This window comes from Numenius arquata, chromosome 12, assembly GCF_964106895.1.
Source record: "Numenius arquata chromosome 12, bNumArq3.hap1.1, whole genome shotgun sequence".
Classification (NCBI taxonomy): Eukaryota; Metazoa; Chordata; class Aves; order Charadriiformes; family Scolopacidae; genus Numenius; species Numenius arquata.
In genome coordinates this window covers 22,967,139-22,981,178 of record NC_133587.1, presented here as the reverse complement: position 1 = coordinate 22,981,178, position 14,040 = coordinate 22,967,139, and the positions used below count along the sequence as shown (strand labels likewise).

At 39.9% G+C, this 14,040-nt stretch overlaps 1 protein-coding gene across 1 annotated transcript in view; it reads left to right on the top strand.

The window, feature by feature from the left end:
* The window catches only part of CUBN (cubilin), a 148,944-nt gene that overhangs the window by 101,308 nt on the left and 33,596 nt on the right, over positions 1–14,040 (top strand). The window contains exons 46-53 of the mRNA XM_074156956.1: positions 142–351; positions 639–779; positions 2,542–2,723; positions 4,283–4,454; positions 5,439–5,645; positions 8,711–8,860; positions 10,257–10,378; positions 12,210–12,435. Coding sequence (XP_074013057.1) covers positions 142–351; positions 639–779; positions 2,542–2,723; positions 4,283–4,454; positions 5,439–5,645; positions 8,711–8,860; positions 10,257–10,378; positions 12,210–12,435 — 1,410 coding nt within the window. The remainder of the gene's footprint in view (positions 1–141; positions 352–638; positions 780–2,541; positions 2,724–4,282; positions 4,455–5,438; positions 5,646–8,710; positions 8,861–10,256; positions 10,379–12,209; positions 12,436–14,040) is intronic.

Sequence of the window (14,040 nt, the reverse complement as noted above, 5' to 3'; positions counted from 1 at the left end):
TTTATAACTGGAAGGCAATTCCTGTTTCATTACCACAGTTAGAGAATGAGTAAGTTGTGCCTTAGCTTTAGGTCTGATTTAGGAGAAAGGTTGTCTGTTTGTGATCCTTCAGTCAACCAAGCAATGTTCTTCCTCTTGCAGCTCCCTGTGGCGGGACAGTGATAGGACAAACTGGCATCATTGAAAGCATGGGGTATCCTGAGCTTCATTATCAAGACAACCTGCTGTGTGAATGGTTTCTGGAGGGCCCCAGGGGCCACTATCTTACTATCAGACTTGAAGGCCTAGATATTCAAAACTCCTCCGAGTGCACAAATGACTTTGTGGAGATCCGAGAATACAACGCTTCTGGTCTGAGAATTATTTCAGTGTTTGCCTTCCCTTCCCTACGAACCTCACTAGAGGTTCCTGAAAGCATCTCCCTTTTGGTATAAAGCGATCCTTTTCAATGTACATTATTTGCTTCTGTCTGTCTTGCTTGCTGAAGCAAAGGCAAACAAAACCCTTCTATTTCCCAGTAAAAACTTGATTTTACTAGTTTACTTCTGCCTGTCCAGTTAAATTGCAAAGTGATCCTTCAATATAAATATGAACAATATACTGATATAAAATTGTCTTTCTGTATTTGTTTTTTGCAGGAAATTTGTTGGGCAGGTACTGTGGTAATGCTCTCCCTAATGCTGTGGACACCTCTGACAGTTTTGCTTATGTCAAATTTGTCACTGATGGATCAGTCAATGCCCAAGGATTCAGACTGCGCTTTGATTCCAGTACTGAAGGTTGGATTTATAAGGTTGCAAGTTACTTTTGGGGAAGCAACGTATACCACAGACTGTAACCGTACTCGTATAGCCCATATTGTAGATCACTTATTCTTGGAGTGGTGTGCATTTGCTCTTAAATTTAAACTCTGGGGGAAGTATGCATAGAGCTCTCTGATCACTACTTAGCCAAGCTGAAACTTTGAGAGGCAAGCAGGCCCCCACTATAATGAATTTTGCCATCAGTAGTAGGTCTCACACGATGAAGCACACTCTTCCACACCTTTTCTATCCAGCAGTCAGTCCAGGGATGTTCTAACATACCTTCCCCACACCCCTCTTGATGAGGAGGAAGGTAAAGAAATGCTGTGATTTTCCTCTGTGTTATTCTGTCCCTCTGAGGTGAGTGGTATTCTTAAATCCCCCTAAATCCAGGAGTTTTTAACCAATAGGTTTTAAGTAGAATCAGAGAACTGCTGAGGATGTAAGGAACCGCTGGAGATGATGTAGTCCAACCCTCCGGCTCAAGCAGGGTCAGGTAGAGGAAGTTACCTAGGACTGTGGCCAGTTGAGTTTTGAATGTTTTCAGGGATAAAGTCTCCAAAAACTCTGGACAGCCTACTCCAGTGTTCAAAACCCCTCACAATAAAAGGAGGTTTCATATGTTCAGCTGGAATTTCCTGCGTTTCAATTTGTGCCCATTGACTCTTGTCCTGAGCACGATGACTTCAAAGAGCTGCTCTGATCAGGACTAAGGACATAGACCTATCCCTGCTTCACACTTCTCATTCATGTTCTTTATTGCCCACGCAATGCTTGTCCTGCCAAAATATGGCTACTTTTTGAGAAATTCTTTCCAGTAGTGGTTGTGAAAAATCTCCTTAACTCTTTCCAGCTCATTCAAAAGCTGAAAGCTTCCTTATTCTTCATGTTTGCTTCTGCAATAAAATAACCCAGGCAGAAACAAACTCCCAAAGAATATTATTCCGCTCCCAGGACGCTGTTATGCAAAATTTAATTATTAGCAAAAATTTAAATGTATTAGCAAAAATTTAATGCAGGTGGATACACAAATTAGACTATTCTCCAGGAGTCTGTGAGGGTGAGGGGAGGGACTAACTCCCACTGCACTCCATTAAACTATATGTCTCTGTTTTAAAAGGAAACCAAGTGTAAGCTGGTACCATCAGTCTCAGAAGAAAAATGCACTCTGTACCCCAGACCCGTGTTCTTTCCCCAGAGCGCAATTTGATATTCATAACAAAGATAGGAAAACCACAAAATAACTGTACTGAAAAAGCGTTGCTTAAAATTCTTGAAAGCTTTTTCTCTACCACTGTTAACCAGCAGAGGAAAAACACATCCCTCATTATTAGCCATTCTATAAGCCCCTGCTCGTTCTGTGCAGTTCTGCCCAGCCATCTGAAAAGCAGAAATGTCTCAGTCCTGCCACAGTGAGAGGCTTGTATCTCTTGTCATCAAAGCCTGTGGGTCACTCAGGCTTCTGAAGTCTGGTACGAGCCCTTCAGAGAAGGGAATTTTAATAATTAGAGTAAAAGGAGCTGCTATGGTCAATTAATATTCAACTACGTTTATGGGTGAATGATAAAGACTGGCAGGAACTTAGCTGTTTAGGAAAACATATTTACAGGACGGGCATATCAAATCAAGCTCTCAGGCTATCTTTTTCATGCATTATTAAAGTGCTTTGTTTTTTTTTTCTATAACTCTATAAGCAATGCTTTACTCTAAGAAGTATCCTAATATTTGGGTATTTCAGAATGTGGTGGGGATTTTACTGCCCCTGTTGGAACATTTACTTCACCCAACTATCCCAACCTGTACCCACATAATCGAGTGTGTGAATGGAGGATCACAGTGGAAGAAGGCCGACGTGTGACTCTAACCTTTAATGACATGAAAACTGAAGAACACTGGAGTTGCTCATCAGATTACGTGGCCGTGAGTATTGGGCATGAAGACAGAAAATGCACTTCCTAATCCCTTTATGGAGCATTAATGGGCTTCATATGTTATTTATAGGTCTACATCTGGTTTTAAGACACATCATAATTTAATCAGGGGAAAACAGATAAATGAGAGAAAGTTAGCTCTGTAGGGTGTCTAAACTCATCTGCTTGTTTTAGAGTATGGAAATTTTTGGAATAATGGTCTAGGCAGAGGGGAGGACTTGAAGAAATCATTGGAATTGGCTCTTTATCAATTACAGAGAAAAGCTTTGCAGTTTTTGAAAGGTTTCAATGTCTCTTCTTAGTGTACATAAAGTCCATCAGTCAGTTCCAGGTCTCTTTTGACTTTGGAGGTTGTTACTTATTGTTGTCAATTCAAAAAAAAAAAAAAAAAAAAAAAGAAAAGAAGCCAGAGATTGCAACAAATGCCTACTACTCTGTGGACCTTGTATATTCTGAAAAAAAATAGGAAACAGGAAATTCTACCTGTTTATCACCCCCCTACCCCACCCCCCCATGTCCAAAAAGATAAATTATGTTTATTTTAGATTTTGGGGTTTTTAGTGAAAAAAAACAAAAACAAAAAACAAAAAAACCCGGCACACAGAACTGGACCTGGTCCGAGGTACAAATGCGTCAAAAATACTATTCCTCTATTTGTTCAGATTAGCAGTGCAAATACAGGAATTAGCTTTAGTATGATCAGAAGCTAGTCCATGCTCAAGTGTGAGGGGTGAAGTACCTCTCCCTTGTGATTTCTAGATGATGTTCCCCTTATTTTCCTTCACAGATGCTTTAGACAGGCCATGGGGAGCTAGTTTTTATTGATTCCTGATTAATGAATTTATTGATCTCTTAAAGAAAGACCTGTCCTGCCAGCTTTTGTGCCTTCAGCACTCGAACATATTCCAAATCTCAGTGCGAAACATCATTTCTGCTTTACTTGCCCTGCTGAGATAGTAGTACAAAGAAGGAATTAACTCCCAGGCCAAAGGCTGTTTTTAAAGAAACTGATCAAAATCCATCTGGATCATCAAAAAGTGAAATGTTTGAATTAATCAAAAATGCCCAACAGCACTTAATATATTGGAGGAGATTTTGATAAAGCTGATGTTGGCCTTAACAAGAATACTAAGAAAATAATTTGAAATAGAGTGAATATGAACAGTAGCTGGCATTATCAAGTGATTGAAGATACAAATATTGAGCTAAAATACTTTTCCCAACAAACATGTTTAAATTTCTGTTTATTTGTTTGGGGAATTTTTTTGGTTTTTTGTTTTGGGTTTTTGTTTTGTTTTGTTTTGTTTTTTAAAAAGAGAGAAAGGGAATGTGTTTGTATTTCGCCAAAATAAGCAAGGTATTTTTTATGTTTTACTTCAGAGCCTCATCCACTCAAGGCAATGGTAATTTGTTCCAAGGTTGTGAGTAGATTTGGGAACTAACCTGATGTGAGAGACATCAGTGAACCTTGTATTAAAGGTATGAAGCACTGTTAGATGCTCGTAAGTCTGTATTTTGATCTCACAAGAGTTTATTTTGACCCAACAGGTTTACAATGGCCACAGACAGAACTCTCCTCGGCTGGCCAAGCTGTGTGGTGAAGTAAATCCAGGCACTGAAGTGAAATCCTCTGGAAATACAATGAAAGTCGTTTTGGTGACAGATACATCCCGTGCAACTAGAGGCTTCAGCGTCTCATACACATCTGATGAAGATGCAGGTAGTGTGTGATTTTGAATTAAGTGAATGATCTTTGGTGAGTCATTTCATAGTTAAAGGACTGGCACGTAGCAATAAAATGACCAAAGCAGAAAACAAATCTCTGGTACCGTTTTTTTCTCTCTTACATTTCTGGATGGGAGTAGATACATATCTTTAGTTGAAAGGACTTGAAAAAACAGGGAATCTCTGGGAGTTACAGACTTCATATGCTTGTTAGGTCAAACTTTAAATGGAAAGAACAACCTCTGTTATGGATCATGGTCCTTATTCTCACTACTGATTTATAGTTTTGTACTTATTCTTGAGTAAGAGATGGTTTGAAGTGGCTTTATTCCATGAAAAATGCGAAGAGCATTGTGCCATAGACAACTTGAATAATTCAAGTGCTTCCTTATTACTCAGGGGGGTAACTACTTTATCACAGCTTGTGAAAGAGTACAGATAACCTACTTTTGCAAGCTCAGCCTCCAGAGAGGAGGCCGCTGGCAGAGCCTTACTACAACAGCCTTGAGTCTTTTGGTTTTCCAACTCCTTCCCCCCCAGCATCATACTGTAGCATGAGGGCACTGCTCTTGAGAGTACGTTCCAGAAAAATCTTCTCTTGAGTCTAGAATTAGGTAATGGGTAGTGCTGAGCAATACCGAACTGGAGCTGCAGTGGGATTTTATCAAAATGTTAAATAATGCTTGTTGTATTGATAGTGTGGCTGAAATATTTTATTCGATAACATGAATAATTGTTGTTTCTTTGCTTTATACATGTGTTTTAAAGACTTGCCAATAAATTCCAGGATGCTAGGCAAGAATTCTCTTGTACACAGCAGAAAATTATAAAAAAGGAAGAAGATAGAAGATGGAAAAGGTTTTGATCTAAGCAGTACATATACTTGCTGATGTGTGCATATCAGAATAAACATGGGCAAGATTTCTCTTCATACAAGATTTATTACTATTTTCAAAGAAATTATATTTTGTTTCTGCAGTTTGTGGTGGAACCCTGATGGGATATGCAGGTGGGAATTTCTCTTCTCCTGGTTATGATGGTGTCAAAAATTACACAAGCAACCTGAATTGTGAATGGAGCATTGAAAACCCCTCCCACTACAATTCATCCATATATATCTCTTTTGAGGATTCCCACTTGGAACATCACCAGGACTGCCAGTATGACTACCTAGAATTTCGAATAGGTTTGTATGTTCAGCAGGAGAATGGATTAAGCCTATTAAGGTTCCAGTTGTACAACTGTGTTTTTGCCAAATCTTGTTTATATGGATTTGCAGAGAGTGATTGTTGTAAGATCTGTACATTTCAGAGACTGTTCACATGCATGCCTTCCATGTTGCCTCCCAGACCAAGAGTGGGATTTCACTGCCAGAGCAATGGATGCATGGATTTGGTCACCCTTTCTTTCAGGGGAGAAAATGGAATACTGGATAGGTATCTCCAGGTGTTAAATTGTTTTGGTGGCTGCAATACAAACTCAACTCTCCCTTTACAAGGGACAATACAAATTTCACTTGACCTCCCTTGAAAGATGGCAACCAGGAAAAGCTAGAGTTATCAGAACAATTCATTTGATCCACATCCCTCTCTCTCCCTGCTCCTGAAATATCTCCAGGGACAGCAGGAGTGGAGTAAAGCATGCTTTAATTATTCATAGCCTCTGGGCTGCATACCCACTTCATAGCCCCCTTTTGTACTCTAAAAGATCATTCTCCAAAACTAAATCTATATTTCCCGTGACACTGCATCACAAAATACAGACTAAAAGGAAAACAATCACAGGATTAATGCACCAGTAATATCTCTGCATATTTGAGCATCTTTAGCTATCCATAAGAACAAGCAACTGGAAATGTCATATGAAAGTGACTCAGCTAATGCCAAGTGTAGTATGAAAGCTCCAGCTGCCTTCTTCACTGAAAAGCTGTGAGTCCCAGAGAGAGCAGGTTCTAATTTACCAGGAAATAATTTCTGAAAGGTGTGAGAGGATTGAGAGCAGGAATCTATTACATCCTTATTTGCATTCATATCAACGAGAGCTCTTGGTTTTATAGCATCAGTTTGTCCTGTGTACAGCCAAAGCAGGCATAGCTGCAGAGCCTAACAATTCCCTCCCACGTATGCACTGGAGCTGTGTAATAATAGAAAGAGAACTCAGAGAAGGAAATAATAAAATTTATCTGGTCCGTTACTTAGCAGTTTCCACTACTCTCACTTCATTCTCAACCTTGGGCCTCCAGGCAACACAATCCAATGAATGAGGAAAAACTGTCATCTTATTTTTCTCTACACAGTTTATAATCTGAATATTAATGGTCATTTTGGCCATACTAACAGATCTTCAGTTTCACAACCAGTCTCGTGTCAAAGGCAGAATGCCCCAATTCAGCTACGTATGCTGACAAGTAGCATTTCATGAGCACTGAGATGCAAATAGTGCAGAATATCACTAAACTTGGGCAGGTACTGCTTAAGACTCTCAACACAGCAGATGTGAATTTGAGGAAAGGTCTGATTCAACAGTAAGTCACCTGAGAGACCCCAAATGAAGCTAAGATGTGTAAAATTTGTTTGAGTTACCCATGCAACACAATGGTACTGAATGAAAAAAAAAAAAAGCTAGTAGAATTGACTTTGTGTATTCTCTGAGAAATATTTAATCTAAAAAGATAAAATATCAATTTCAAATTTCTTAGGGTAAGGCTTCATATTAAGTTATTAAATTATCGGGCGCATGCATGTAGTCTGTATGTGGTAGTACAGCTGAGCATGTTGCTGCAGTGAAATATCCTCCTAACTTTTGGCTTTTGTGGAAGACTCTTGATTTTGTCTTTCAGACCATTCCTTGCAGTTTGAACCAAATCTTTGAACCAAACCAAATACAGCACAATCTTTCTGTTTACATTTTCTGTTTCAACAGTCTAGATCTCTGGCCAGCTGGCCATTCACGAAAGCAGTGATTGGTGGCACTTTTCACACTGTAGAGACTGAGTAACCTGTGTCACATCTGTCATGTACTCAATCACCTCGTAAGAAGTGCAAAAAAGAAAAAGTACACTTGACATCTTAATTCTCAAAGTACTTGTTAGTATTTTTTCCCAAATTGTTACTTATTGTGAACGTCTTCTGCTTGTACAGCTCAGTATCAGTTTTAGTGCATGTTAACAAGACAGGTTTTAGCATTTCTCAGTGTAATTTACATTAATAGAATTCTATTATATGTCATCTTTTGTCTCTGTGCTTCAAGGCATTTTACATGGTGGCTGTCTCACTGTATATGACAGAAAGATAAAATTACTCAGCCACGTTGCTTGGAATAACCATGAGAAGGCTTTGAAGAGCCCCCAAAGTTTCTCCCTTCTGCTCTAGTGCCTTCTTTGCCAGAACAGCATGCCGCTCCGCATGCTGCTAGGAGTTCCTTTGGAATCAAGACTTTTAAAACCAGCACCCTGCTGTCATTAGAGAAACAAACTTAGGAATGGCATTGCCTGGATGTCATGAGGAACACTATTACACTTTGTTTCCTTCTCCTGAGAATATTCCAGTAATAAACAGAAACTATTACTTCTACCAATGTGATGGATAAGTGCTCACATCAATGTGAACAAACACTCAGCATCACAGAAGTGCGATGGCCTGTGTTGTGCTTTCCTTTTAGGTTTCAAAGATTTCAGCAAATGCTGGCATTTTTTTGCCATACAGAGAACAGCATGTTGAGCTCCCTGGTAAAGAGATGCCCACTGTTAATACAGCAGCGACAGCTTATTAATGGATGAAGCACATCCCTATATGGTAGAAAACTCAAAATCCCTGTTGACTTTAATGAGGATGTCACAAACACATAGGCTCAATAGGCTTCCACGTGATCAGGTCCTTGGGCCATCTCTTCCCACTGTTCTGCCCCAAAACATCTACAGTTTTGGGGCACTTTCTGTGTTTTCAGTTCTGATGGGTCATACAAAAGGAAAGTGTACAGGATGGCAGGAAGGGGAGAGAAAGAGCCCAAGCTATTTAAAGGACCATTAACAGAGTTTTGGAGAGATCTTCCATGTTGTCAAGATTTAGATCCCACCAATGAACTGCAGGACTCTGTACCCATAACAAACAATCAGTTATTCAGTGTGATATGTACTTTTCTCTGTTTTCTAGTCAAAACAAGATTAAATGCATGTTTGCCCTATGTATTCCTTTATGTTATTGTAGCTCTTTCAGCATTCAAAAAGTGTAATTTTTTTCCTTCTTTACTCAGGGGATGCTGATGGAGAGCTAATAGCCAAACTATGTGGTCAGGCTGCACCATCCGTGCCACTAGTCATAGCTGCCCCCCAGATCTGGGTACACTTTGTAAGTGATGAAAACACAGAAGATAAAGGATTCTTGGCCCATTACACGTTTGAAGGTAAATGGCTGTAGCCTTTGCTGACTGAGGCACTTGTGGAGAATGTTACAGAATCACAGAATCACAGAATGATATGGGGTTGGAAGGGACCTCTGGAGATCATCTAGTCCAACCCCCCTGCCAAAGCAGGTCCACCCAGAGCAGGTTGCACAGGAACACGTTCAGGCGGGTTTGGAATGTCTCCAGAGAAGGAGACTCCACCACCTCCCTGGGCAGCTTCTTCCAGGGCTCTGCCACCCTCAAAGTGAAGAAGTTCCTCCTCATGTTTAGGTGGAACTTCTTATGTTCAAGTTTGTGCCCATTTCCTCTTCTCCTGTCACTGGGCACCACTGAAAAAAGACCAGCCCCATCCTCTTGACACCCACCCTTTAAGTATTTATAAGCATTGATCAGATCCCCCCTCAGTCTTCTCTTCTCCAGACTAAAAAGACCAAAGTCCCTCAGCCTTTCCTCATAAGAGAGGTGCTCCAGGCCCCTCATCATCTTGGTAGCCCTCTGCTGTACCCTCTCCAGCAGTTCCCTGTCCGTCTTGAACTGGGGAGCCCAGAACTGGACACAGTGCTCCAGATGGGGCCTCACCAGGGCAGAGCAGAGGGGGTTGCTATTCATTTGGTGATACTGAGAATACACAATATGGGATGAATTCTCAGAGGTCCTCAGAAGTTACAGTGCCTGCCACTATTTATATCCATCTAAAGCAAACACATACTAGCAATCGAACTTTCAGATTTATTTTCTGTCTCACTGTTCCCATTCCCTGAACCACATTTGAGTTTTTGCAATGTAGTGCAACACTCAGAACAGCTGGTTGCTCTTGGGAATAGGGATGTAACAGGTAACACCAGCCAAATTTGACTTACTTCAGATAGGCCTCCAGAGTGCTAGCATCGCTGAAATGGATTCTGCTGTTTGAACTTTTGCACTCATTTTGAAATCCACTTTAAAGCCATATCAGTGCAAATTACACCATTTGCATGCCAGTACAACTGTTCTTCCTGTCACAGCTGAATTCAGCCTTGGTGCTTATCGAGACGCATCAGCAAGTTTTTTACTTGATTGTGTTGGTCCAAGGATGGCACTGGTTTGCTGGTTTGCTTAGGAGTCTGAGATAAATAAATGGAAGAGGCAGCTGTAAAGTGTCAGCTGGCAAAGGTTTTGCAGAGCTATATTAGGTATCAGAAGAAATGCAAAGTTTCAAGGTCATTGCATCTGTTTACTCACTATTCAATGAGAAAGATTTTAAAACTTGGATTTTCCCAGATAAATTGTTCATCCGTGCCTATATCAGTCCAACTTAAATATATTTTAGCACTATTACAAGCTGAATAATTTTCCACTTACTTGATTATAGTGTTTAGTTCCTAACATGTATTGAAATCTTACTTTCTTTCTTCAGCCTGTGGTGGTATACAGTCAGGTGGAAGAGGAGTTATCTCAAGTCCTAACTACCCAGAGCCTTACAGCAACCTGAATCGTTGCTCTTGGTTGTTGGAAGCCCCTGAAGGTGAAACCATCACTGTGAGTAACACAATGTCATCATCGTGTGCGCGCAGCTGGCAGTGTGAGAAGCACCCTATGAGTCTTGAGGAACAGGTTTGAAACAATTTGGAAAATCAGAAATGTGGAGGAATGAAGTATCTCCCCACTGGTCTGACCTACGAAAGAGGGGGAAATGAAGATAACACAGCCAAACTAGATTGTGCTTTTTGAAAAGCAGAAGGATCCCAGTCTAACTTGACCTCAAACCACTGTAATGACTTCTCCTTTAAACAATGACTTTCTATGTTTGGGAAAATAAAATAACTCATGCTATTAGATGTCCATGGATATTCTCACTATCATGAGAATAAACATGAGGCTCAAGTTTTTTCACCTCTGTAGAAAAGTTAAAAGCCACTAGAAAGTTACTTTCATGTCTTAATGGTTAGTCTGGAAGATAATATGATTGCTGGTACAAATTACATCAATGAGATGCTACTCTTATTTCCCAATAACTATTAATGGGCTGCCTGAGGTGCTAATTTCTTGAGCCAAACTGCTGAGAGACCAATTTAAGCACTTTTATGACCAAGAACTGCTAAACTTCACTCACTGAATTATTTGACTGATCCTTTGGAGAATGGGTCCAATCCATGACATTTGCGGTCCAGCTCAGAAAAATATCTGAAAAGAAATTTTGTAAAAACACATTACAGATTTTCATATATAATGTCTTTCCCTAATTTCCCTACCATGTTTTCCTTATTTACAACTACAAGTGTATTTCTTAGAAATGCAAATGCATAGTTCTAATTGTTCTGCTGCATGATATTCTGACCACTGCCTAGGTACTTACTTAAGAGAATACATGATTATTTTAGTAGAGCACAACATTTTCTATTTAATCCAAAAATTTGTTTAAAGCAGAACTAATCTTAATCAGATGGAAGTAGATTTCTGTTTTAAAAGGACTGAATAGCAGGCCCCTCGGTGAAGGCAGACTAACCTTTTCCAGTATAAGCTGCCAGTTTCAGTTGCTGGTAAAGTTCCAAAATTAAACCATTTGAGCTAAATTTGTATTTGGTCTTTGCCTCAGGCAAGAGTTCTTTTGGAAATGAATACACACAAAAATTACAGGAAGAAGTACTGTTCATTTGCTAAACTTTTCCACAAAGATCCCAAACCTGGAACTGGTAAAAAAAAACTTACTGGAGGAGGGCCAGGCAGTCATTAATGTCCATCAATATTTCAACATCAACAAATCCAGGAGTCTACTGGACCAGCAATCTAAATCTTTGAACTGGAAATCCCACCCATGTGCACATCACTCCAACAACAAACAGCATCAGTGTGGGAGGGAGGCAAGGTCAGAAACTGCCTGACCAGTCCTGTCTATCTCCTGGCCCACAGGAACCAACCATGCAACTGTTTCTTTCCGATTTAATGGAAACTAGCATTGTTTTCAGCAACTGTTAAGTATTCTGATTCTGAAAAATAACAGGAAGAGAAAAAATCCAAGGCACTCTGCTTACATAGCTACTTATATTTGAATGTGCAACTTCAGATTTCATGACCAGTGGCCTTGAGAGCAGGAAAGTGGTTCAATGCCTACTCATATTCAAGACCATTTTGAAGCACATACTTAGCTTGAAACGTATGGATAAGTCCCAATAATGCCAGTTTGGAACCTATGCATTCCTCTTCCATTTCTGTCTTCATGCTCTTGTTACTTATAGTGGCAAGACTCCAAGCAATACGTGCAGGAAAGCATCAAGGTGAAGTGAGGGTTGGATTTCTGAGCATACCCAGATGTCACTGGGCTAGGTTGACTACGGGATCTGGCCTTGAATGTTGCTTTTGTGTGTTGCAGCTTACTTTTACAGCCTTCCATGTTGAAAATCATTCACTTTGTAAGTGGGACTCTGTTACTATCCTGAATGGTGGCTCTCCTGGGTCTCCTGTCATAGGAAAGTATTGTGGAACCACATCCCCTGGGACTATCCGGTCTGGCTCCAGCAAGCTAGTCATCATCTTTAACTCTGATCACTCAATTCAAGGAGGTGGCTTTTATGCAACATGGACAGCAGAATCTCTAGGTAAGAGAAAAAAGTTTGTCAGGTCTACCATAGCAGTATAGCATGCCTATATAGCACTTTTCAACCACAAAATGAATTAGGATTCCTCCTCTTTAATTAAGTTTGCATTAAAGAACAGAAGAAATACATGACAACATCTTCATCATTCCTGAGAGAAACCAGCACTAAAATAGACAAGTATTAAACCAATGTTGTCTGATCTTACACAATGAAATAAAATTTGAACTGATTTTGTACTTTTTAAGCTTCCCACTGGTAGTTTCTCGATGTCTGTAAATTGGTACCATGCCCATGATCCTCCCAGCAATGGTATCTATTGTCAGTGACTATGAGACATTTCATTTCTTGAATAATAATTGTTTCACAATTTAAACACTTAAAACTAGAAAGAGATCAGTTTCAAATCAGAGGCAGACAGAACTTCTCAAAGAGCACATGTGACAAGAGCTTAAAACTCTTCCACTTTAGTGGAGATGTTGGTGCGCTTCTGAAGGTGGTACACATGCAGGATTGAATTGCTTTATTTAAAAAAACTACTTTCCCTCTTGAAATTATCATCTCTCTGTTTTTTTTTTTTTTTTAAAAAAAAAGCTCACCATTTGCACACTGTTCTTCAGGAGGTGACTAAAGGCAAGTGTAGATGTGTTGGCTGCTGGCAGGGCAGAATTCATGGTGCCTTCTTACCCCAGTACAGAGCTGGCAACATGTTCTCCAGTGTCACCTCCAGCTGCAAACCTGCATCAGTTAATGGTCTATCAGTATTCACACAGTCAGTTGATGGAGTGTCTTTTTAAACACATTAATAGTCTGTGCTTGTGTGAATATACACTGCCACTCAAGCAGGTTTTTGACACTGTTCCCTGTTGTCACTGGGATTTCATGTGCAAGGAAGGCCACCCCTCAATGATGTGGTAGGCATTAGCGTGCACATGCAATGTGCATAGGCAGTATTCTCTCTGTGAAAGAGATTTCTTTTTATATATTTGGTTTCCTTACCTCAGCATTCTTCCCATTTGTCCTCTGAGAATCTCTGGGTTTACATTCTGTAATGTGTGAGCAAAACTTGGCCTCATATCCTTCTAAACACAATTGCCATTTCTAACATAGAAGAATGAAAAAGAAAACCTTCCTTTTAAAGCTAACATATATTTTTAATCAAGAGGAAAAAAAGTAGGATGTTATAAACCTTTTTTTTTTTGCTCTTTATTCATCCTTTTACTGCATTGTCTCTGAAATAATAATGGGTTGCTAGCACTGTACGCATAGCCCTAGCAAATTATTCTTGGCATGGTATTTGCATGTTTCAAATTAAGTAAATTTATTATGCATAAGAACATGAGCTGCCACAGAGCCATGACCAGCTATTCCTCCTTATAAAAGAATCTGTTAACAATTTTTGAAGGCCATGTTTTTCAGCCCTCTCCATAATCCCAGTGAGATCCACAGGGCTGTCTGGGCTGGAGAGAAATCACCATTTTGCCCTGGGTAAACGGATGCGGCTTGAGTAGATTCACATGTGGAACTGCAATATCTGCATGTTACAGAGTGAGGAACAAAGGGATTAGCAGTAGATTGAAGGGGTTTTTTTTTTCCCTAGGGTGCTTT